Source organism: Ascaphus truei, chromosome 3, assembly GCF_040206685.1.
Source record: "Ascaphus truei isolate aAscTru1 chromosome 3, aAscTru1.hap1, whole genome shotgun sequence".
Lineage (NCBI taxonomy): Eukaryota > Metazoa > Chordata > Amphibia > Anura > Ascaphidae > Ascaphus > Ascaphus truei.
The window spans coordinates 328,798,188-328,822,334 of record NC_134485.1 but is presented as its reverse complement, the minus strand read 5'-3'; the positions used below and the strand labels follow the sequence as shown (position 1 = coordinate 328,822,334).

Below are 24,147 nucleotides of genomic sequence, written 5' to 3'. Positions count from 1 at the left end.
ATTCCAGTGTTTTTTTAGGATATTTTTAATTATTGGTGCTTGTTTACTGTATGGGGTAATGAATGAGGGGCTAATGTTATCCCTATTTGGTCTTTGTTCTTTCCTCAGTAATAAACTTCTGTCTAGATTTGACACTTCCTTGAGTGATCTGTCCAGATCTGCTTCTTTGTAACCCCGTTTAAGAAACCTAGAATATAGGTCCTTCACCTGAATGTTATAGTCAGACACTAGGAATTGCTCGAGTGAATCTGACTATAACATTCAGGTGAAGGACCTATATTCTAGGTTTCTTAAACGGGGTTACAAAGAAGCAGATCTGGACAGATCACTCAAGGAAGTGTCAAATCTAGACAGAAGTTTATTACTGAGGAAAGAACAAAGACCAAATAGGGATAACATTAGCCCCTCATTCATTACCCCATACAGTAAACAAGCACCAATAATTAAAAATATCCTAAAAAAACACTGGAATGTGCTGACCCTGGATCCAATATTGAAACCATATATTATCTCGGGTCCAAATGTTGTATACAAACGAGCAAAAACTTTGTCCAATAGCCTTTCTCCTAGTCTCTTTGAATTTAATGAAGGAAAAAAAGCAGCACTCAATTTACCTTTGGGTACATACACTTGCACACGTTGCAAAGTATGCCCAAAAATGAAAAAAAGCAAACAATTTTGTTCATTTAACTCTGGTCTAAGTTATAACATTAAATCCTTTTTGAACTGCAACTCCACATTTGTTATTTACCTCCTGCAGTGTGGATGTGGCCGACAATATGTCGGGAGAACAACCAGAGCTTTGAAAATCAGAATTCTAGAGCATTTACGTCTCATACGAATGGGTGATCAGAACCACCCGGTATCCAATCATTTTCATAATTGTTCACTAGGCAATGTTAATTCTTTTTCATTTCAAGGAATTGAACAAATACCTGTCCTTCCAAGAGGCGGTGACAGGATCAAATATCTAGATAGACGTGAATCCTATTGGATTTTTACCTTAAAAACCAGAATACCCCTGGGGATGAACACAGAATGGGATCTAAGCCATTTTTTATGATTACTGTTATCATCAAATACTCTTATTGATCAACTAATTAAACTAATAATAATATTATTATTGATCAACTAATTATCATTTTAAATAAATTGGTCACAGGAAGATCCTTATTGTTCAAAGTTAGAATAGGGACTTTTTTTATTATTGAGTTATTTATGCAATCCCAATCTGTGTTCATTTCTTATATCAAGATATAGAATCTAATATCGGGTAACATATGTCTCCTATCATAGATGTAATACTAATTATATATGCATATAGTACTTCAAGTTTTCCATTTCTATGAATTGTTTTGATCATTATACTATATGATCATATTTACATCTATTCTGCAAGCTTCCATGAACTAGCAAGGTTCTGTTTTTGTCCCAGGTATGGTTATATTATACTGATTATATCTTGATTCATTATGAATCCTTAATATCTTGATTCATTATAAATCCTGATAATGTACTGCATATTGTATGTATATATGAATATATACTATGTTCCTTTACATAGATATATATACCTATACTGGGAATCTATGATTTATTAACTTAACAAATTTCTTGCCTAGATCCGATTTATGGAATTGTTTAGTAATGCCTCCTTTGGCGTTTTTATATTCTATGTTGATATTTTATGTGTCACTAATAAAGTTGTATATTGTGAAAAAAACTACAGAGATCACGTGACGTATCGCAACCAATTGAGATGGACGTTGCGTCAGCGCGTCTGGCCTACGTGCCGCACGCTGATGACGTCACCCTTTTGGCACGACGGAGGTCACGTGGCAGTCCCAGCGTACTACCTGATGCACTCTGTTCCTTGGGAGTGTGCGTCACTCAGCCGCAACTGCTTGCAGCTGTCGACGGATGACGCCGCAGCCCATTGGACTAGAAGTGCCTAAGGTGGGTATAAATGGATTATTATTGCACTCTTGCTTCACCTTGATAAAGTACTATTGTACGAAACGCGTAGGTGCGTTCCACTTGTCCTATTTTTGTCCCTGTATGTGTTTTCTGGCTTAATACATTTCTTTTTTGATACTACACGGAGTGGCCTGGTTTTGTTTTTCCCTGCCTCACATTGCAGGGCGTCTGAAGCTGTGCTCCATCCACACCATCTACTCTCCTGTGTCTCAGTGTATCCTGTCTGTACAGTATATGTATGTGTCTTGTCTATGTGTGTGTGTGTGTGTGTGTGTGTGTGTGTGTGTGTGTGTGTGTGTGTGTGTGTGTGTGTGTGTGTGTGTGTGTGTGTGTGTGTGTGTCTCAGTGTGTCTGTCTTTCTGTGTCCTGTGTCCTGCCTGTATATGAGTGAGTGAGTGTGACAGACAGTACATACAGTACTGGCAACTTAGTTTAATTGCTCACTCACCCTTACTTTTATTTTACTATACTAACAGTCTTCCCATTTTCAAGATCTATTAAAAATAACCATCATTGTAAATTCTCAGAAAGGCTCCATAACTCAGCTCTCATCACAGCAGCATTGCAATCTCTGCAGCACTCTTCTTACTTACAAATCATCCCCAAGAAGGCTGAGCAGGTTACTTATTCAATGGCATGATTCAATATGCAATTTAAAGCTGGATTTTGACGTCTAAATTTGAAAGCTACTGTACTGATAATGACGGGGGGGGTGAGAGGATGAAGGGATGGGGGGTAACAGAGGATGAAGGGACGGGGTGAGAGGATGAAGGGATGGGGGGTAACAGAGGATGAAGGGAGGGGGTGAGAGGATGAAGGGAGGGGGATGAGAGAGGATAAGGGGGGGTGAGAGGACAAGGGGGGAGAGAGGATGAGGAGGGGGTGCAACAATCTTGGAATTTGTGGGAGGAGCAGTAAGATCAGTATTGCTCGCCATGTACAGTATGACTGCAGGTCAGTTATTTATAAATGATCTGACCATTACGTCATTTGTTCTAAATTTCACGCCAAGCATGCACCAATTTGCACTATTTCATATTCTATTTCCTAAAACAATCCTCGGAAGGGCGCTCCCTCCCAAGACTCCTCCCCAGATTTTTTACGAAATAGAATATAAATTGGTGCATATTGGTGAATACTTGGAGTGAAATTTAGAACAAATAACATGTCAGGTTATTTATAAATAACATTCTTCCCCACCAACGATTCTCGAGCACATCGCACCCTTCACCATTGTGTCCAGTATTTTTGGACAAGCCACCTGGCAACCCTACTTGCTCTTCCCCCCACCCGGCACCACGGCTCCGCTCGCTCTCCCCCCGCCCGGCACCCTGGCTCCGCTCGCTCTCCCCCCGCCCGGCTCCGCTCGCTCTCCGCCCGCCTGGCACCCCGGCTCCGCTCGCTCTCCCCCAGCCCGGCACCCCGGCTCCGCTCGCTCTCCCCCAGCCCGGCTCCGCTCGCTCTCCCCCAGCCCGGCACCCCGGCTCCGCTCGCTCTCCCCCAGCCCGGCACCCCGGCTCCGCTCGCTCTCCCCCCGCCCGGCACCCCGGCTCCGCTCGCTCTCCCCCAGCCCGGCACCCCGGCTCCGCTCGCTCTCCCCCCGCCCGGCTCCGCTCGCTCTCCGCCCGCCTGGCACCCGCTCGCGTCGCATCCGCTCGCAGCCTAGCAGTGCAGCACTTCCGGTGCCTGCTGCTGCTAGTGAGCGCGTGGGAGGCTGGGAGCGACAGTGTAGGCCGGGCCCTGTGCACTGCTTTGCCCGGGGGCCCCTAATGTTGTTAAGATGGCCCTGTTAGGACCTGCATACTGGCCATGCTGTGAAGTGGCTACAGGCTTATAACACTTTGGCCAAAGGGTTTAACTAAATGACCCTTATTCATGAGAATACTAACATTGAAGTATTTAACTATGTATTTTGTCACATTTGATGTAGCATTTGGTATCTTTGCCTTTTGTTGTATACATTTGGCCACGCTCAATAGCACTCCTTTTGACACAAATATAAATAATGTGGTGGGTTCTCGTGTTAGAGTTTGCTGGGATTGTGTGTTTATTAATTGTGTATGATGAAGTCTGAATATATTAACCCCTTAGCCATGGCTAGCTGGCCAGTAACGGCAACAAAGGAATTCATATATCCCTTCCAGGAGGCTAACTACTCCCTTTGCATATCAAAGATACATCACCCCCCAGGGTGCCTACAAGTAGGGTTGCCAGGTGTCCAGTATTGAACTGTATTTGGACACTGTCCAGTAAAAAATGAGAGGTAATACTGGGAATGTATGTAACCAGTATTACCTCTTAGGACATAGTGATCTCACCGGCTTGGGGAGCTGTGGGATTTGCATGAGCTGTGAGAGAACAGGGCTGTTGCTAGGGGGCAGGGCAGCTTCTTCCATCCTGATTGGCTACTGCTCGGTAATGCAACCAATCAGGAGGAGGTGTCAGGACCCTGAAGGTGGGCCTAAGGATAAGAGGAAACAGCATGGAGCGAGGAGAGAGAGGTGTGTGTGTGTCTTGAGCGTGTGTGTGTCTTGAGTCTGCCACACCTTTCACCATTGTATCCAGTATTTTTGGAGATGTCACCTGGCAACCCTACTAACCATCCTCCCTGGGGCACCTACTCCCTCCCAGACACACTGAACATCTCCCTATATGTATTTTTTGCAGACCTAAAATAACAGCATGCCATCCATGTAAAAATGTAATAAACATTTGCTTCCTCGTTAAATGAAGATTTATCTATGATAGTGGTGCTTATTACTGCCGACTTTAACAGTAGTTATAACTCCACCTGTCATACATGAGCTTCACTACAGGCAGCAATTATCAAATGTCTATTTTATTTTTATCTCAACCTGCATTAATTGGAAGCTTTTTTGCATTTGTGTTTTCTTGAAATTCAATTCCTGACGTTTTGCAGAGCTATTAAGGGCTAAAGGTTTCTCAGAAATCACACATTTCCACAATCAATTCTCTGATTCACCAATTCATCGCAGCTCATCACAATTCCTAAGTGATTGGACTTGGTGAAAATAAAGTCTGTCCTGTTTTAGGTGACATCACATTATTTTTTCTGATTTAATTAAACTTATTGAATCTAGGCCTAATTGAGAATGTATCATTGTGAGGGAGTGAAGAGGTTACCTACCTCACTATTCCAGGCATAGGAGACCACGCCTTAGCTCCAGGTCTGCTAGGGTGTTCCAATCAACTCCTGATAGGAAATGAAGTTTAAAACAGAGGCTGAGAACAGGTTCCCAGAGGGCTTGCCTGGGTTGTCTAGGACAACTCACCGCAGCCACACCGCCACTGCCATCTAGCCAACGCCGATCAGCTGCTGTAATATCAAGCCAGAGGTCGTTTCACCCCAAAGGTAAGCCCCTAACCTTATCCCTTACTCTAAAAGCCAGTGTCACAGGAGACCAGGACCTTTAACACTTTCATACCGGGCTCATTCAGTAGACAAAACAAGATAGTGGAATAAAATGCAGTTTATTCGGGTAAACCCGCGTACACACAATGAATATACAAAATACAGACGAAACACACTTACTGGGGGGTCCAGGGGACTACCGGTAACTTTGACCCCGACTCCTGCAAACAAAATAACTGCATTTCTACCGAAATATCCCACCCAAGACTTACACTCCTTTAGTTTCAGGACTCTGGGACAAAGGGGTCCTGAAAAGTGGAAAAGCAGCGGTCACTTTAACTTTTGCATGTTACATTAAATGGCCCCTGGCTTATGGTGCTATGTAGCTGCCAGGGTAGGGTGACCACATTTTCAAAACGAAAAACCGGGACACATTAAAAAATAATTTATAAAACAAATTACATCCCATGACGCACTCCGTTGCCATGACAACGAGACACTGACGTCAGGCGGTGGCATGTTGCCATGACAACGTGGCATCACGTGATGCCTCTGCGCCATAATGCGTCCCGTTGTCATGTCAACTTGATGCCGCGTGACGTCACGGAGCGGCTCGTTGTTATGGCAATGTGCATTACGTGACGTCGCGCTGCCATGTTGACGGAATTTGGAGGGGAGCATACAGCCAAAGGCAAGATAAATAAATATATAATAAAAAGATCTAAAAAATGTTATCTCCACACAGAGCCACTGACCCACACAGAGCCACTGACCCACACAGAGCCACTGACCCACACAGAGCCACTGGCCTACACATAGAGCCAATGGCCTACACATAGAGCCACTGATCCACACACACACACACACAGCCACTGATCCACACACAGAGACACTGACACACACAGAGCCACTGAGCCACTGACACACACAGCCACTGACACACACACACACACAGAGCCACAGACACACACACAGAGCCACTGGCCCACTGACACACACACACACAGAGCCACTGACACACACACAAAGCCACTGACCCACTGACACACACACAGCCAGTGACCCACACACACAGAGCCACTGACCCACACAGAGCCACTGACCCACACAGAGCCACTGACCTACACAGAGCCACTGATCCACACACCCACACACCGGGCCACTGACCCGCACACACACACAGAGAGCCACAGAGCCACTGACACACACACAGAGCCAGAGCCCCTGACACACACACAGAGCCACTGACCCACTGACACACACAGAGCCACTGACCCACACACACACAGCCACTGACTCCCCCCCCACACACACACACACAGCCACTGACCCACACACACACACAGCCACTGGCCCACACACACAGCCACGGACCCCCCCACACACACACACAGAGCTACTGACGCACACACAGAGCTACTGACCCACACCGCCACACACCCACACACAGAGCCACTGACGCACACACCCACACCGCCACATACACACACCCAGAGCCACTGACCCATACACACACCCAGAACCACTAACGCACACACCCACACACAGAGCCACTGAACCACACACAGAGCCACTGACCCACACAGAGAGCCACTGACCCACACACACAGCCACTGACCCACACACACACAGCCACTGACCCACACACACAGAGCCACTGACCCACACACACAGAACCACTGACCCACACACACAGAGCCACTGACCCACACACACAGAGCCACTGACCCACACATACAGAGCCACTGACCCACACACACAGAGCCACTGAGGCACACACACAGAGCCACTGACCCACACACCCACAGCGCCACTGACCCACACACACACACAGAGCTACTGACCCACACACAGAGTCACTGACCCACACACCCACACCGCCACTGACACCCAGAGCCACTGACCCATACACACACCCACTGACCCACACACACAGAACCAGTGACACACACACACACACAGAACCAGTGACATACACACACACACACAGAACCAGTGACACACACACAGAACCAGTGACATACACACACACACACAGAACCAGTGACACACACACACACACAGAACCAGTGACACACACACACACACACAGAACCAGTGACACACACACACACACACACAGAACCAGTGACACACACACACACACAGAACCAGTGACACACACACACACACACACACAGAACCAGTGACACACACACACAGAGAACCAGTGACACACACACACATATAGAACCAGTGATACACACACACACAACCAGTGACACACACACACACACAACCAGTGACACACACACACACAACCAGTGACACACACACACAACCAGTGACACACACACACAACCAGTGACACACACACAACCAGTGACACACACACACACACACAGAACCAGTGACACACACACACACACACACACAGAACCAGTGACACACACACACAAAACCAGTGACACACACACACACACTGAACCAGTGACACACAGACACACACACACACACTGAACCAGTGACACACACACACAAACACACACACTGAACCAGTGACACACACACACACACACACACTGAACCAGTGACACACACACACACACACACACACAGAACCAGTGATACACACACACACAGAACCAGACACAGACACACACACACACACACACCTACCTTTCACTCTGGAGCATGGGGGAAAGCCATCTTGACTGGCAGCAGTCACCTCACTTCCGGCTCTCACTGCTGAGGCTCCGCTGACACTAACCCCGCCCCCACCCTCTGCAGTCAGACCCCGCCTCCACCCTCTGCAGCTAACCCCGCCCCCTCCCTCTGCAGTCAGACCCCGCCTCCACCCTCTGCAGCTAACCCCGCCCCCTCCCTCTGCAGTCAGACCGGCCTCCTGCTCTCCTCTGCTTGCATTCTGTGCTCTCTGCTGCCCCCCCTGATCTCATGGCCAAATCCGGAACAGCACAAAAAACGGGACATTTGAAAGATTGCGGGGCAGCCGGGACAGGCATTAAAAAACCGGGACAGCCATTAAAAAAACGGGACTGTCCCAACTAAACTGGGACAGCTGGTCACCCTATGCCAGGGGCCCACGGTTTTCATGGGTAACCAGATGGGCTTAACCTTTATTGTATAGCGTGGCTACACCCTACCGTCACAGCCCCTAACCTTAACTCCTTACTGTGACGGTTGGGGCAATGCAGCTCAAATTAATAAATGTTAAATCTAGCCATTGCCCCTACCTGTCTGATGAATGTCTAGGATTATCCTACACATCAATCTGCCTGTGGCTCATTTGGCCTAAATCCTATATGTTGAAGCCTAATGTATAAAGAAACCTGCATTGTGTATTTCTTGTTCCCTTGGTGTGCTAGGCTGGAAATACACATACCCAGCGTGCACGCCAAGGGATACGGGTTTGGCTGGTTCCACTAGGTGGTTGAGGACAAGGGATAGTGGGGATGGTTGTCCAATAAGTGGGGCAATTGTCTGCCACAGTCAGCGATTCACCTATCTCATTAGGAGATACCAAACCAGCATTGAGAACAGGGGCTGGTAGGCGCTGTTCTCATTTGTCGGTCTGTAATTCCCATTCGCTTTGCCTCAGCCCCTCCGTCACATCCCCAGCCTGGATTGACCAATGCAGATGAGCCATTGTGCTGTGATTGGTTCAACACACAGCATCCACGCTGTGATTAGTTGCGACCCCGTTCTCCTTGCTTTCCTATGGAGATGGAGAAACTAGAAAAGAGGCAGCCGATCTGAGTTTCACAGCTCATTCTTGGACTGATGAGTAGAAATCCAGTGCTTCAGAATAAACCAGTCCCTTAAATATATATAAGGATCAGGGCTGGGACCACTCCAAATATGCTTGTATTAGTAACCCTAATAGGGACAGGGGACTAGTACCTAGTGCTGTTTAAGCACCAATGAACAGTACAAAATATGTCCCATACAGTGAAAAATGAGGGTATAAACCCATAGATACAACTCACCGTGTGTGTTACCTGCTGCTGCTGTGGGGGGCTATGTCTGATCCACTAATGCATTCAAATGCTTTTTATGCTACCGTGAGCCTCCTGCTTCTTAGGCTGTGCACTGCCTCTTCTCACCCATTCATTCTTGGACTGGCTTGCAGGTGGACTAAGTGGTGTGCTCCAAGGTTGTGCCGGAGACTCTCGAAACCAAGGCTGCATGCTGCTCTGAGTGGGAGTGTAACAGGGGACTTATCACTGTTCACAAATGTGCCTCTAATCCAGCAGTGTGGTGGTTAACTGCTGGTAGGCAAGAATGTGCACCGAGAGTGGTACACCAAAGAATCCCCTTTAAATAGGCGCACTGCAGACCTGAAAATATAGACGGTCAGGGGTGGGATGTGGTGTATAAAAATAAAAAACAACTTTAATAAATATTCATATAATGGTGTATATAAAACCGTATATAGTGCTGTGCTATACACTGAGTAGTAATAGACTACTGTTGGTCTGTATCAAACTCCGTTATGCGTCTCAACGCAAGACTAGACTGAGCTAGATACTGCAAATGCTACTATTTCCGCCATGGATAAAAAGCAGAGCCAATCTGATAAAATGGTGGCTACGCTAAAGCGGAAGTATGAGGAGGCCCTGAAGCAGATGACAGTCTTCCAGCAAGAGGTTCACACTCTTCGCATAGAGCTGAATGCCTCACAACAGGAGGTCAACAGTTTCCGGATAGAGGTGGACGTATCTCAGAAAGAGGTTCAGACACTCCGCAGAGCACTGGATGCCTCACATCATGAGACCAACTGTTGCCGCACAGACCTGGAAGTTTCCAGAAAGGAACTACACAGTCTCACTGAGGAGCTGGACATTTCTAAAGAAACGATTGTCAATCTTAATACAAATCTCCAAGTCTCCCAGAAGGAGCTTCAGACCCTCAACCTAGAGAAGGATGTCTGATGCCAGGAGACTGTCATTCTCAAAGCAGATGTGCGTAAATGGAAGGAGGACTGCAAAGAGGCCCTGAATAGTACAGCGACTGAAAAAGGAGAACATTTAAGATTACAAAGAAAAAACTTAAAACTCAAAGAAGAAAATTTTAATTTGACAAACGACGTCAAGGGAAAAAATGAAAAGCTGCACGAGCTTAAAGAAATAAATAGACTTTTGGAAGGTGAGAAGTTTGAAGCAGAGCACCAACTGCAGAACCAACTGCAAGTTCTGCGTACGCACCTCGAGAAGGCAGAGGAGAAGCAGCGAACTCTGCAGGAAGACAATCTGCAGGCTGTTAAAGAAATTCAAGTGCTGCAGTAACATCTTGATGACCCAGTATGTCCCCGCAAAGCAGCATGAGAAACTGAAGGCTACCCTGAGCGTCACCAAAGCATCGCAAGAGGCCAAGCTTAGAACGCAGGTGACCCGGCACAAAAGGGAGCACAAGAAGGTCCAGAAACTGAAACAAGTAACTGTGGCCCGAGCAAAGAAATTCATAGTGCTTCACAATGCAATAAAAATGTGGAAGCAAGCACAGAGAAAGCAAAGCGTGCAGATAAATTCCCTGAGAAGAGACTTGCGACTCAAAAAACAGGGATCTCTCGCGGATGAGATTACAGTCCTACAAGGACAAGTATTGACCCTGACTAAGCGTCAGTATCCCACAGCCTCAAAAACCCATGAAGACAAGGGTACAGTGAGAGCTGGGAATACCGCTCATCTGAAAGACAAGGTTGCAAAATTTGAACCACCTAAACAAGCACTAGCAAAACCTTCAGCCACCCAACAGGCAACAAAAGAAGGTACACATGCTGAATCAAAACCAGAAGAATCCTTAGCTGATGAAGCTGAAAAGATGGGACATTCTCTGGAAGTGGGTGTGGAATTGCAACTTAATCTCAAAGAGGCTGAACTAGCAACCCCATTGAGTGGGAAAAGGGCAGAGAGACAGCTTCAAGAACAGAAAACTCAAAGGGCTGTTTTTAAACGCTCTGCAACTGCTGCTATACAGTCTGCCTACAATAAGATGAGCACCCGACGCGAGGGAAATCTCATGACCACGCACGTAGCAAAAAGACTATATTTAGAAAAAGTCCTCCTCGAGCGACTGAGGGGTGCTGATCTCAAGCACCTTCGGGAGGAGACACGAATAAACTGGAGAAAGGGCTCCAATCCCAGCAGGACTGAGGGTTCTCTTCCTCCATCCACTCTCATTCAAGTCACAGAGATATCTAGAATGAGAGTGGAAGGATGAACTTTGGAGACAGAGCAGAGGTTCTTGAGTCTCCCAGGAGAGACTGACCAAGAGAACACAGATCTCTGGAGCTGACCATGTCTTGAGCTCTGCCAGAAGACACAGCAGAGCTGCTTCCATGACACAGGGGAAACTTCTAAACCTGAATGCTGACAAACCCTGAAGAAAAGGTAGCAACCAGGGACAGAGAAGATTTTCCCTCCAAACTACAAGGAACAGATAAGACTTTTATTACAAGACTTTTTATATCTGTTCATTTCATGCTATGTGTTTGGGGCTGGGAGACATGCTTAACTAAGGGAGTTGTGAATTGCATAGTATTTCACTAGAACCACTCCCAAGTGAATAGAAGCTGTGTTTCCCCCTTGTTTGGATGGTTTCCTGATGTTAAGGAAAAGGCACAATAAAGCCTCGTTATAATTTCACCTTATAAAGTCTCCAATTGTGTACCTCTGTGAACGTCCGTCTACAGGGAGATTTTAAATTGCTTGGCTTCAACTTGTATCCACAAATACCTGGAGGCTCCAGACCCCTATAGTAGTGAAAGCTACGCCATTTTAGGGGTGCAGGGCACCTAGAACTTCTGGGACACTCCATATTCCCCTGGTTGATTGAGTATAGCTCTTTTGATTGTTTTCTGTTGGGTTTGCTGGTTCTGGCCAGAATAAAGATTCTTTATTTGACCTCTTGACGTGTCTGGTGCTTGATACATGAAAGAGTTCTGATCTCCCGTGACACTTACCATAACCTGTTAACCATTTACCCTAAAACCCCTAACCCCTAATTCTCACGCTAATCTTTACCCTAAAATCCTTAACCCCTTACCCTAACTCTGTAATCGGATCACATACCCATAAAAGTTAAAAGTTTAATCCCATGGCCTAAAACCCCTAAAGTTAACCCCTTTTCACTTACCTTAGCAGCGAAACAGCCAGCGTGGCTAAATGGTTGTGGCAAGATGGCTGCGACAAGATGTCCTATTCCGTGCATGGGAGCAGTCGAGACTCACACCCAGCACCAAAACCAGAGCTCTAAGCCTGCAAGAAAGCAGGGCTTCACTACCTGCTAGTGAACGGATTCCCAGATGCTTACCTGCGAATAGCTGGGTATCTCACTCAGCACATACTACAAGCCTGCAAGGAAGCAGAGCTTCACTACCTGCAAGGAAGAAGGTTCCACAGCTGCAAGGTAGCAGATTCCCAGAGGGCTTGTCTGGGATTAACTGGAACTCTCAGCCAGTCTCAAGAGGAAGGAAATGTTGTGTTATTGCAGATCTATGATGTTTATGTTTGATCATTTGCACTGCTGAGCAAAGAATGTTATAACTTGTTTTTCCCAGTCCGGGTAATAAAGGAATCTTTATTTGAAGTTATGTGGTGTGTGGACCCTTTACTGACCCTATTTGAGATGGCCAGTCTGTCACTGGTATTTAGTGCTAGTTTCCATCCCGTATACACAACACACATTGCTATACTGTACCAGTCCTAACCGCAGGAACCCTGCTTTTCCTGTGTTCACACTTTAGCCAGACACTTCTCAACTATCTGATTCCACAGCACTGGAGGGAAAAAAATTATTTTAATTTTATAAAATAACATACAGACCTCGCATCTCTGCACTTGCCGTGATAGTAAAGAAAGAAAGAAAGTTGTACAACCAGTGAGATAAATATAACTCTATTCTGAATTATTAAACACTTTGCCGTTATGTATTTGTATTACAGTGAGAATCTGCAAACCCCCATCATGTGGCTCCCTCTGCTGGTGCTCCTGGCTCTGATTTTCCTGTACAGATGGCATAGGCAGAGACAGACACTGCAGAATCTCTCAGATAAATATGTGCTGATCACTGGATGTGACACTGGATTTGGGAACCTGCTGGCGAAGCAGCTGGACCGGCGTGGGCTGCGCGTGCTGGCAGCTTGTCTGACAGAGAGAGGGGCAGAGGACCTGAAGAAGGAGACATCCAGCAGACTGCAAACAGTAATCCTGGATGTTACCGACAGCCAGAGTGTGAGCTCTGCTGCCAAGTGGGTCACTAACACTGTAGGAGATGCAGGTGAGTGAAGCTTTATGTCAGGAGAAAATGTTATTTATTAATAGGGATAACTCCCACAGAATGGGGTATGTTTGTGTACTGTAGAGACCTACTTTACAGCATCAGTAGGGAAATGCTGAGCAAATGTCCTTTAAAAGCGACTTGTTCACTCGCAGATATAGGAGTCATTGATATCAAATACAATGAAGAGTAACACTGTCAATATGTTGTATTGTGTCACTATGCTTGTACGACAAATCGTGCAATGTACCTCCTGTAAACATGTATAGTATTTTCTTTGGACGCACCAAAAAAAGAAATTCAAGAAAGGAAAGTGACTTGTTCTCAGAAGGAAAATGTTTTTTTCATGTTCCTGTGCAGGACAGACCCACTGAGGCTATTCTCCCTCCAGCAAAGGTAAATGAGAATTTGCATAGGTAGTTAGGACCTGCTTACTGGTCATGCCTTGAGGTAACTTGCAGGCGTATAACGCTTTGGCCAAAGGTTTTAACTAAATTACTCTTATTCAAGAGAATATATAAGTATTTCACTGTGTATTTTTGTCATATTGGATGTAGCATTGGGCTTTTCTGTCTTTTGTTCTCAGAAGGAGCATTCTAATTATACTTGCTAATGTTCTGAATATGATTAAGGATCTCTCCTTTATTTGGCGTCAAAAGACAGAAAAATAATATTTTTTATTATTGATGTCCTTCTACCCTTGCTTCTTATTCCATATCTTGCAGGACTCTGGGGTTTAGTAAATAATGCTGGGTTTGGGATTGCCGTATGCCCCAATGAATGGCAAAAGAAGGAAGATTTTGTCAACGTGCTGAACGTCAACTTGCTGGGGATGATTGACGTGACCCTGAATCTGCTGCATCTCATCAGAAAAGCCCAGGGACGTATTGTCAATGTTTCTAGTGCTTTAGGGAGACTGTCTACTGCTGGTGGAGGGTACTCCATCTCAAAGTATGGCGTGGAAGCCTTCTCCGATGGTCTAAGGTGAGCAACATGAACAGGGAACATTACAGAGCTTGGCCATGAACTACGACAGTAGTTGGGTGGCCATCAGAGTATCTAACCCTTTATGACGTAATGACATGACAATATTTCCATGGATTACCCAACTCATTTATACTGTTTCTATTATCCCCAGATGGGACTTTACATGCTCAGTCATCAGATCATGTGCATGTCTTTCTTTTAAGAAGGATAACATACAGTAATAACAATTTAATCCCAGCGATGGAAGAAATAGAGACGTTTTCCATACAGTATCTTAATTGTCTTTACAAACCAGATTGTATCATATAAAACTAGTTTTCACTCATTGCTTTGGTGAATAAATTAGACCCAGATTAAATCTAGCTATTTAAATTATTATTATTATTATTAGCTAGTATTTTTTCAATCCAAAATCTAAAAGCTGGATAAAATTATGTGTTGACAAAACAATTGTTTTCTGTACATTTATTGAAAAAAGGCTGAATAGAATTTGACCAAAATCGGTTGATAAATAGAAATACAACAGGGCCCCGCTTCTCGGCGCTCCGCTTTTCGGTGATCCACCGATACGGCGGTGCCGAGAAGGGGGCCGCTATGTCGGTGAATGTGCAGAATGGGCCGTCCAGGGGTCGGGCATGTGCAGAACGGGCCGGCCAGGGGTCGCGCATGCGCGGAATGGAGGGGATTCCTTCTGTCGCGCATGTGCAGAACGGCGCATTGCCGGTCTGCGCATGCGCACCTAACGAAAATCGCCGGTTCCACTTTACGGCGATTTTCGCTTTACGGCGGGTCCTCAGAACGGAACCCGCCGTATTAGTGGGACCCTCCTGAACTAAAACCCTTGGATCATTATATGTGTAATGAAAAAGAAATGTGTAAGTCACATTCACGCTAATGGGATATAAAGTTTGCTAAAATTAAGCACTGTATAGTAACTTTTGGTATCAGTGTTACATGCTAATAATGCCTAGTGTTAATCTTGGCTTTCAAAAATCTGGATTGAAGTCATGATATCCTACATTGAACCAACATGATGGTACATGAGGTTTTTTCAACCACAAAAGTGCTTTAGACCGTATCAGTAAAGATAACTAATCAAACACACAGAATTCCTCCAAGCTTCAAACCCAACAACCACTATTTATATGTATATGTATGGAGTAGAGCATGAAAAAGAGATGACAACAGTACAGACCTCCACAACATGTTGCACCGTGCAAATATCGAATGTGTTTTTAATGCCAATAAACTGAGCAAGCAATGTTACGGCTATATGACGGTACACTATTATGAAGTTGACTAAGTACAGAACCAGTGAGCACTGTTAACCCATTACCTCTTTTTGGTATAAGCCCATTAATGTGCAAACTGCTGGTAATGGTTATATCTGTGCATATCAAAGAACCGAGTCATTTAGAGAAAACAACTCAACTTAAAGTCTTTGTTTAATCCCTTAGGAGACATAGTCCTGAGTTCATAGATTACTTTAGCTTCCAGCTGCAGTAGTAACTTATTTATTGTATTGTATGTCTTAATTTATATAGCGCCATTAATGTACATAGTGCTTCACAGTAGTAATACATGTGATAATCAAATAAATAACAGATAATATAAATAACAGGTAATGTAAATAAGTGCTTCAGACATAAAAGTAACATTAAGGAAGAGGAGTCCCTGCTCCGAGGAGCTTACAGTCTAATTGGTAGGTAGGGAGAACGTACAGAGACAGTAGGAGGGAATTCTGGTAAGTGTGTCTGCAGGGGGCCAAGCTTTATGTATTGACGTATAGTATTATCCACAGTGCTATTCATACGCTTCTTTAAGCAAGTGTGTCTTAAGGTGGGTCTTAAAGGTGGATAGAGAGGGTGCTAGTCGGGTACTGAGGGGAAGGGCATTCCAGAGGTGTGGGGCAGTCAGTGAAAAAGGTTTAAGGTGGGAGATGGCTTTAGATACAAAGGGGGTAGAACGAAGACATCCTTGAGAAGAACGCAAGAGTCTGGATGGTGCATAATGAGAAATTAGGGCTAAGATGTAAGGAAGGGCAGAAAAGTGTAAAGCTTTAAAAGTGAGGAGAAGAATGGAGTGTGAGATGCGGGATTTGATCAGAAGCCAGGAGAGGGATTTCATGAGGGGAGATGCTGAGACAGATCTAGGAAAGAGTTGAGTGATTCTGACAGCAGCGTTTAGGATAGATTGTAGGGGAGACAGGTGAGAGGCAGGAAGGCCGGACAGCAGGAGGTTACAGTAATCAAGAGGGGAGAGCATGAGGGCCTGAGTCAGAGTTTTAGCAGTCGAGCAACAGAGGAAAGGGCGTATTTATATCTCCCCCACCTGGGGAAGCATCTATTGATACCACAGATACCATCCTGGTTACCATGAACGTGACCAGTTTATGCACGAATACCCCACATGCGGATTGGATTGAAGCTATCCGTGACCACTTTAGCTACTTTACCGGACATTCGGGGCCGCCCCCAGAATTTCTATAACTGCTGATAGATGTGATACTCCATAAAAACTTCTTTAAATTCAAAAGCTTTTATCTTCAGCTGATGGGGCTGGCTATGGGTTCCAGAATGGCACCTTCATATGCTCATAAGCATATTCATATGCTTCATATGCAAGCTTATGGTCATGCCTTGATGTAGCTTGCAGGCTTAACACTTTGGCCAAAGGATTTAACTAAATAACCCTTTTTCAAGAGAATATATAGGAATTTAACTGTGTATTTTTGTCATATTCGATGTAGCATTGGGCATTTCTGTCTTTTTGTTGTATACATTTGGCCACGCTCAGTAGCTCTCCTTTTGACACTTATATACATGTATATATAATTTGGTATATTTTGGGATTTCTTGAGCTTGTTTGGATTCTGTGTGTTTAACTTTTTTCCGGCTGTCTCAGCTGTTTGGAGTTTAGAGGCCCCTCCCCCACAGGGTTTAAGCTCGCCCCTCCCCACTTTCCAAGTTAGCAGCTCTTTTTCATGTTACTGGGTTTGGACAGATCAAATGTGATCATTCTCCCTCCAAATATAGAGGTAAATTAGAATTTTAATCAGGTACAGATGCACCCACGAGTATTAGAACACTTGTACCTGGGAGATTCTGGGGCAGTCTCACAGTAAATGCCTTAACATTGCCTCAACATTTCTGTGAGATTCTTAATGGCCCATAGGATTAACACAGCGGTGGGTCCCTGCAGTCCCATTCAAACTGAGTTTGAATGGGACTGCAGGGACCCCTGCTGTGTTAATCCGAAGGGCCATTAAAAATCTCACAAACGTTGAGGCAATGTTGAGGCATTTACTGTGAGGCTGGCCCAGAATTTCCAAGGCAAGAGTTCTAATACTCGTGGCTGTATCTGTAGTGTTAGGACCTGCTAATGGTCATGCCTTGATGTGGCTTGCAGGCTTATAACACTTTGGCAAAAGGGTTTAACTAAATGACCCTTTTTCAAGAGAATATATAGGTATTTCGCTGTATATTTTTGTCATATTGGATGTAGCATTGGGCATTTCTGTCTTTTGTTGTATCTACAGTATTTGTTGCTGCATTGCTTTGTCAATTACAATCAGGATCCTCGTGACAAGTGTATAGATCCCATGTTTGCTAGTACCTGTTTCTGTGCTATCTAGTTTGAGAACAAATAAAACATCAGAGGTGTTGCATGGGTAAATACTTATAGCCACTCTAGGTACTTGATGGAAAAGTTACTTTCATAATGATAGTAAGAATGTATTTTTCTTATTTTGTTTCCCCAACTGCAGAAGGGAGCTCTGTGATTTTGGGGTAAAAGTGTCAATCATAGAGCCTGGCGCCTTCAGAACTCCAATGTCTGTCTCAGAATCTCATAAGAAGAACCTGAAGCGGCTGTGGGAGAATCTACCTGCAGAAGTCAAGAAGGACTACGGAGAGCTGTATTACCAGAACTGTGAGGCCCTCTGCTTGTCTGCCCGGAATTAAGGGTAGACGGGACTGTTTCCACTTGAAGGGAGATGTAGAAGGGGCAGCATGAGAACGGGCAGTGATCACATGACTTCTAATGTGAGCACTTCCAGGTTACATATTTACAGAAGTAATTTTTATTCCTTTTTTTTTGGAATATTGTGCAACTCACTGCACATCGGAGAATAGGAACACCTTAAATATCTGCCTATGAAGCTTACAATTAGTTTTGTTACCCCAGCAGCAATTATAAATACATTGTAAAGTAAGGTGATGCTGGACTTTATTAACAACCCTTGTAATGTATTTTATTTCTGTGTTTCATGTACACACAGGGGCCCAGAACCTGGACAAATTGATGGGACCTGCTAGCTCCAAGCTATACGAGGTCACAGACTGCATGGAACATGCCCTGATTGCGGTTTACCCCTGGACGAGATACTCCCCTGGCTGGGACAGCAAACTCTTCTACATTCCTGTTTCATACCTCCCTACAATTCTATCTGATTATGTGCTATGTCGCTCGGCACCCAAACCAGCTTAGAGAGCAGAGTAAAGGTATTCTGATTACTCACAATACGGTTTGTCCTTTCAATGCTATATAGGCCAATGAATAGAAACAATACGGGGTATGATACCTTTCATTGGACTAACACATGGTTTATACTGAAGTATAGAAGCTTTTGAAACTCAGAGTTCTACCTTCTCCCTAAAGATTCTCACAGGGTTCTACATGCTACCTGAGAGATGATATGTGTGAGGTTCAAAAGTCTTGTATAATGTAAATGATGTATTAGTCCAATTAAATGTACAGTATAATTGTGCCTATTTTTCCTTTAATTTAAGTTTCCTTTTTTTCCTCAGAAGGGACCAATTTGTTCACCATTCTTTCTTATTATAGAAACCTATAGACAACCAAACACTACTCTCTGCATCAAGTTCCCTTATACCATAAAAGAAAAAATATACCCAATGCTACATCCAATGTGACAAAATACAAAGTTAAATACTTCAATATTAGAATTCTCATGAGTAAGGATCATTTAATTAAACCCTTTGGCCAAAGTGTTATAAGCCTGCAAGCCACCTCAAGGCATGACCAGTAAGCAGGTTCTAACACTACCTATGCAAATTCTCATTTATCTCTACAGTGGAGGGAGAATGGTTTCAGTGGGCCTGTCCTGCACAGGAACATGGACAAACCTACTACTTAAAAAGTGTGGAGGGGTGAGCTTAAACCTAGCTAGTTAGGGCCACCAACCTCCAAACAGCTGATAACAGTTAAACTAGACAGATAGGTATGGGGAAATACTGTAGCTTGGGATCATGGAGGCAGAATAGTGGGAAGTGGGAGTTTGGAAAGCAGTGAGTCACCCATATTAAATACAGATAATACTAGACAACTTCTAAAGAGTGAATCCAATTGCAGTAGAAAGGCAGGACCAGATAAGATAACAGTAACACAAACTGGGAAAAAAATCTTAAATGCATGCTTGCTAATGCGAAAAGCCTTAGAGGTGAAGTGGAGCAAAGGTGCACTGGAACTGGAGAAGTACTTAGAAAAAATATTGTGCAAATTCCAAAATAAAATAGAGAATATTTAATAAGTAAACTCACAAATGGATGAGCATGACAAACGCACCAACGCGTTTCATCCCGCAGGACTTTACAAAGATACACCTTGATAATGTCCTGCGGGATGAAACGCGTTGGTGCGTTTGTCATGCTCACCCATTTGTGAGTTTACTTATTAAATACCCTCTATTTTATTTTGGAGTTTGCACAATATTTTTTTCTAAGTACTTCTCCAGTTGCAGTGCACCTTTGCTCCACTTCACCTCTATTGCTCTACACTCCAGGATTGCACGCAGAGGAACCACCATCCAGCTTCGGCGCTCCAGACTTCAGTATATCCCCAGGGCAGGTAATGGGCATTAGCCCTTTTCTTATTACCTGAGACCCCTATGGGGATGTTTATGCTTTAAGTGGGGTGTGCATTCTTGACCATCTTTGCGGTAGTCATGCAGACTGACCGCTAGGTCTTTATTTTTTTCCCCCTTATATGATTATGGTATATATGTGAGCTTATGGATTGAATACTGTGTTCCTACTTTTGGATTATTTCTCTCAACTATCAAGATGCCTGTGTGTACACACGGTTATTGAGCGTCGCTCTACAAACTTTCCTAATGCGAAAAGCCTGACAGATAAAATTGAGGAGCTTTAAATAATAGCAACAAGGGAGCCTTATGATATGCGTGTAACCCCTCTTTTTCTTTGCCCCAGACTGATACCTACTGCTGAGCAGAGGGCCCGAGTCCTTTATGACTAAATGATATGCCACACGTGGCTTGAAGTCAGAACATGGGAAACAATTACAATGGGTGTGATATAACCGACATGTATATGTATATACAAACAAAAGACTGCGCCTTTGGTATCTAAATAAAACTGCAAGTATGTAATGTATTGATGTGATAATATAAGCCCCTATGTATGGGCCACCAATATGAATAAATATACAAAAAATGATATAGCAACTATAACATAAATGATCAACAAATATAAATAAAATCCTAAATATAAATTACCAATATATTGCTAGTGACTAAAAATACAAATAATATTATAAAAAATGAATAAAAAATAATTAGCACTTAATTAAAAAAAAACAGTAAAAATGTCAATATAAAGTCCAATAAACAATGAGTGGATAATCCTTGTGTAATGAACTCAAATCGATGGTGGCACTCTATTCAGGATACTGGCAGCCTTCTACATGGAACCAACAACCTCCCAGTAGATCTATGAAAAACAAAAAAAGAAAGCGCCCGATCCTAGTGCAATATGTAAAAAAAAATACCATTTAAAATTCCCAATAAAAGGTCCAACAATTTAAAACAACAAACAAAATAGCATAAAGAGCATATTATGAGTAATGCTCATGCACCAAATGCTGGACTCCGCTGCTCTGCTCGCATGCCTCTCCCTCGTGTGTACTCCTGGCACCTCTGAGCCACCGTCCAGCAGGAACTCAGGGAGCCGATAACCTCTCTTGGTGTCCTCCGTAAACAAACCGCATACATATATGCAAGTCCATGCAATGCGGGCCTGCGTATGCGCGGGCACACACGCTCACTGGCGCTCTGCGCTTACATAAACAAATTTTTCATACTTACAAGCGCGCTCAGCTTCCCCTGCATTTTCCCCCCCACCCTAAACCCCCACCCCCCCTCTCCAAGCATGAGCACGCTCAGCGCCAGCGGGGACAAAGTCTAACTCTTGAAACTGGATATCTTCTTGCCTGTCATGTTCTAGCCTGCAGTGCCAATGCTTATCCACTGGGACTGCTGCTGCTCTGCTAGCTCTCTCAAGGAACATTCCAGACACTGTAACCTGATACCTCTGCACCTGTGGTCTACCTCTCCGCCGGCCTATATAAACTTCCCCTTCCTGTCTGTCAGTGCCTGTTTATACTCCAGCTTGTGCAAGGTTCCTGTGTTTGCTGCTACTATTGCTGTTGTCCTGTTTCTGTCTTCTCGCTGACGACCTCTGCTTGTGACTTCGATCACGCTATCTGCCGCCTGCCTCCGACCTCTGCTTCTGACCTCGACCACTGTGTCTGCTGCCTGCCTCCGACCTCTGCTTGTTACCCCGACCATGCTCCCCGCTGTTCCTGCCACTTGGATCCACTCCAGCCATTGCTCAACCCTTGACATTGCCGCACTGTTCTAAAAAGTCTGACACCAGACATTATAGTATAATAAAGTGGTTTATTTGCAGGTTGCAAACGCACAACATTTCGGGGATCTCCCTTCCTCAGGTACAATATTTTACACATTCTTAGAAGGGAATGGCTGTTCCTCTTATGACTTTTAAAAAGAAATCTAAGATACCTCAAGGTTGCCAACCGTACAGTTACTCAAATTGGGAGAACCTGGAAGAGGATTGGGGAACTTCCCGCACCGCAAAAAGCAGAAAAGGGAAGCCGTTCATTCCAAGCTCATTTGTCCAAGGGAGCAAACTTTTGAATCATGGACTTCAAGGTTCGGTTGAACCTCTCCACCAACCCATCCATTTGTAAATGGTACCCTGAAGTTCTTACCGACTACACAACCAATATCTTCTGGACATCCTGCATTAGTTTGGACATGAAGTTGGGTCCTAGATCTGTCACTTTGGGAAGCCCTATACTAGAGAAAAGCTCTATCAACTTATTGGCCACATTTTTGTCTGTAGCTATCCTCAAAGGATAGACCTCCAGATATTGGGTGGCATAAGCCACCACCACCAGGATAAAGCTATGTCCTTTCGCTGAGGGCTTTACAGGACCTACAAGATTCATTCCCACCCTACCAAATGGGACAACTCTCAATGGTAAGGGAATCAATGGGGATTCTGATTCTTGTGGCTGGTCACTCTGGGCAGCTCGCACTTAATTTAGTAATATCTGCTTGTACCCCTGGCCTGAAAATTCAGGACAGGATACGTTGTGCGGTTTTGTCCCAGCCCAAGTGTCCTTTAATGAACACTTTGGGGACCAGAATTTGTCAGAGGATTTCCCCTGTTTGTGTATCCTTGGTCACTCAGAACAATATATAATTCTTTAGCAAGAAATGAGGGAAAACCTTTTCCCCAACTATCACAGTGGACCAGTACTTATTAACACTTTTATATTTTTGGCATTCTCGATTGAGCATAACAAGGCGGGCAAAATTAATTGTCATTTATTTCCTTTATAGACAAACACACGACAACCTCAGAATACACTTAATAATCACTTACTGGAATGGGGAAACAAAATTAATTGTCCATTGAACGAAATATGAAGAAATAAAGTCTCTGTAATGCAATTCTTTTGGCTAGGTCGCAACTTGCCAACCTAATATTGCCGCCAAATGAAAGAAGTTCGTTCTAATTCGTTGGGATTCGTTCGGGAGTCCCCAGGGCTAACGAATTCCTGAAGTAGGGGTAAATCCTTGGTTACGATGTTTTTAACCCTTTGCGTTCTGGAGCCGCTGCTGCTGTACTTGAACGGAATCTTGAGCAAAGCTTGGATAAGTCATGAATCACACTGGGGATAGCTCGACAGGCATGGTTGTAGCGTTTACAGTCCTATCCCTAACATGCAAGCCCAATCCCCTACGTGGAAACATTTAACTCACCAATCCCCGTTCTGCCAGGAGTTTGTATAAAGGGCAAAAGTTGCTTCCTGGTCTGCTACGAGCATGTGCAACAGAAATGTCATCTCCCCCCACCTGGCCACTTGCTACTTAGCATACGCCACCCGCTTCCTTAATGAATGCCACTCAGTCTACCTCACTCCTGCCTGTGAACAAAAAGTTTAACACCTCTATTTCTTTGAAGCTCAGCGGTTTTCTGCTAAGCATTTCAAAGCCCAGGATTACACACCCGAAAGTGTCATCTCCTGGCTATAATGCTAATTTCCTTACTCTTAACATATATGCATTTTAATACATTCATTGCTGGGCACAGGAAAAGCTTCCTGCCGGTACCTTTTAAAACATAACTAAAATACCGTTTATCTATATGTATACTTTCTCTATGTGTGGGGGACACCAAACAATA

The 24,147-nt window shown here is 44.4% G+C and overlaps 1 protein-coding gene across 1 annotated transcript; it reads left to right on the top strand.

Annotated features, from left to right (window-relative positions):
* The first annotated feature begins 13,293 nt into the window (after nt 1-13,293).
* On the top strand, nt 13,294-19,205 carry LOC142491102 (retinol dehydrogenase 7-like). The gene is made up of 4 exons (XM_075593406.1): nt 13,294-13,627; nt 14,353-14,611; nt 18,381-18,544; nt 18,894-19,205. Exons 1-4 carry the CDS (start codon nt 13,315-13,317, stop codon nt 19,100-19,102), a joined length of 945 nt encoding a protein of 314 aa, XP_075449521.1. The 5' UTR covers nt 13,294-13,314; the 3' UTR covers nt 19,103-19,205.
* Nucleotides 19,206-24,147: the final 4,942 nt, after the last annotated feature.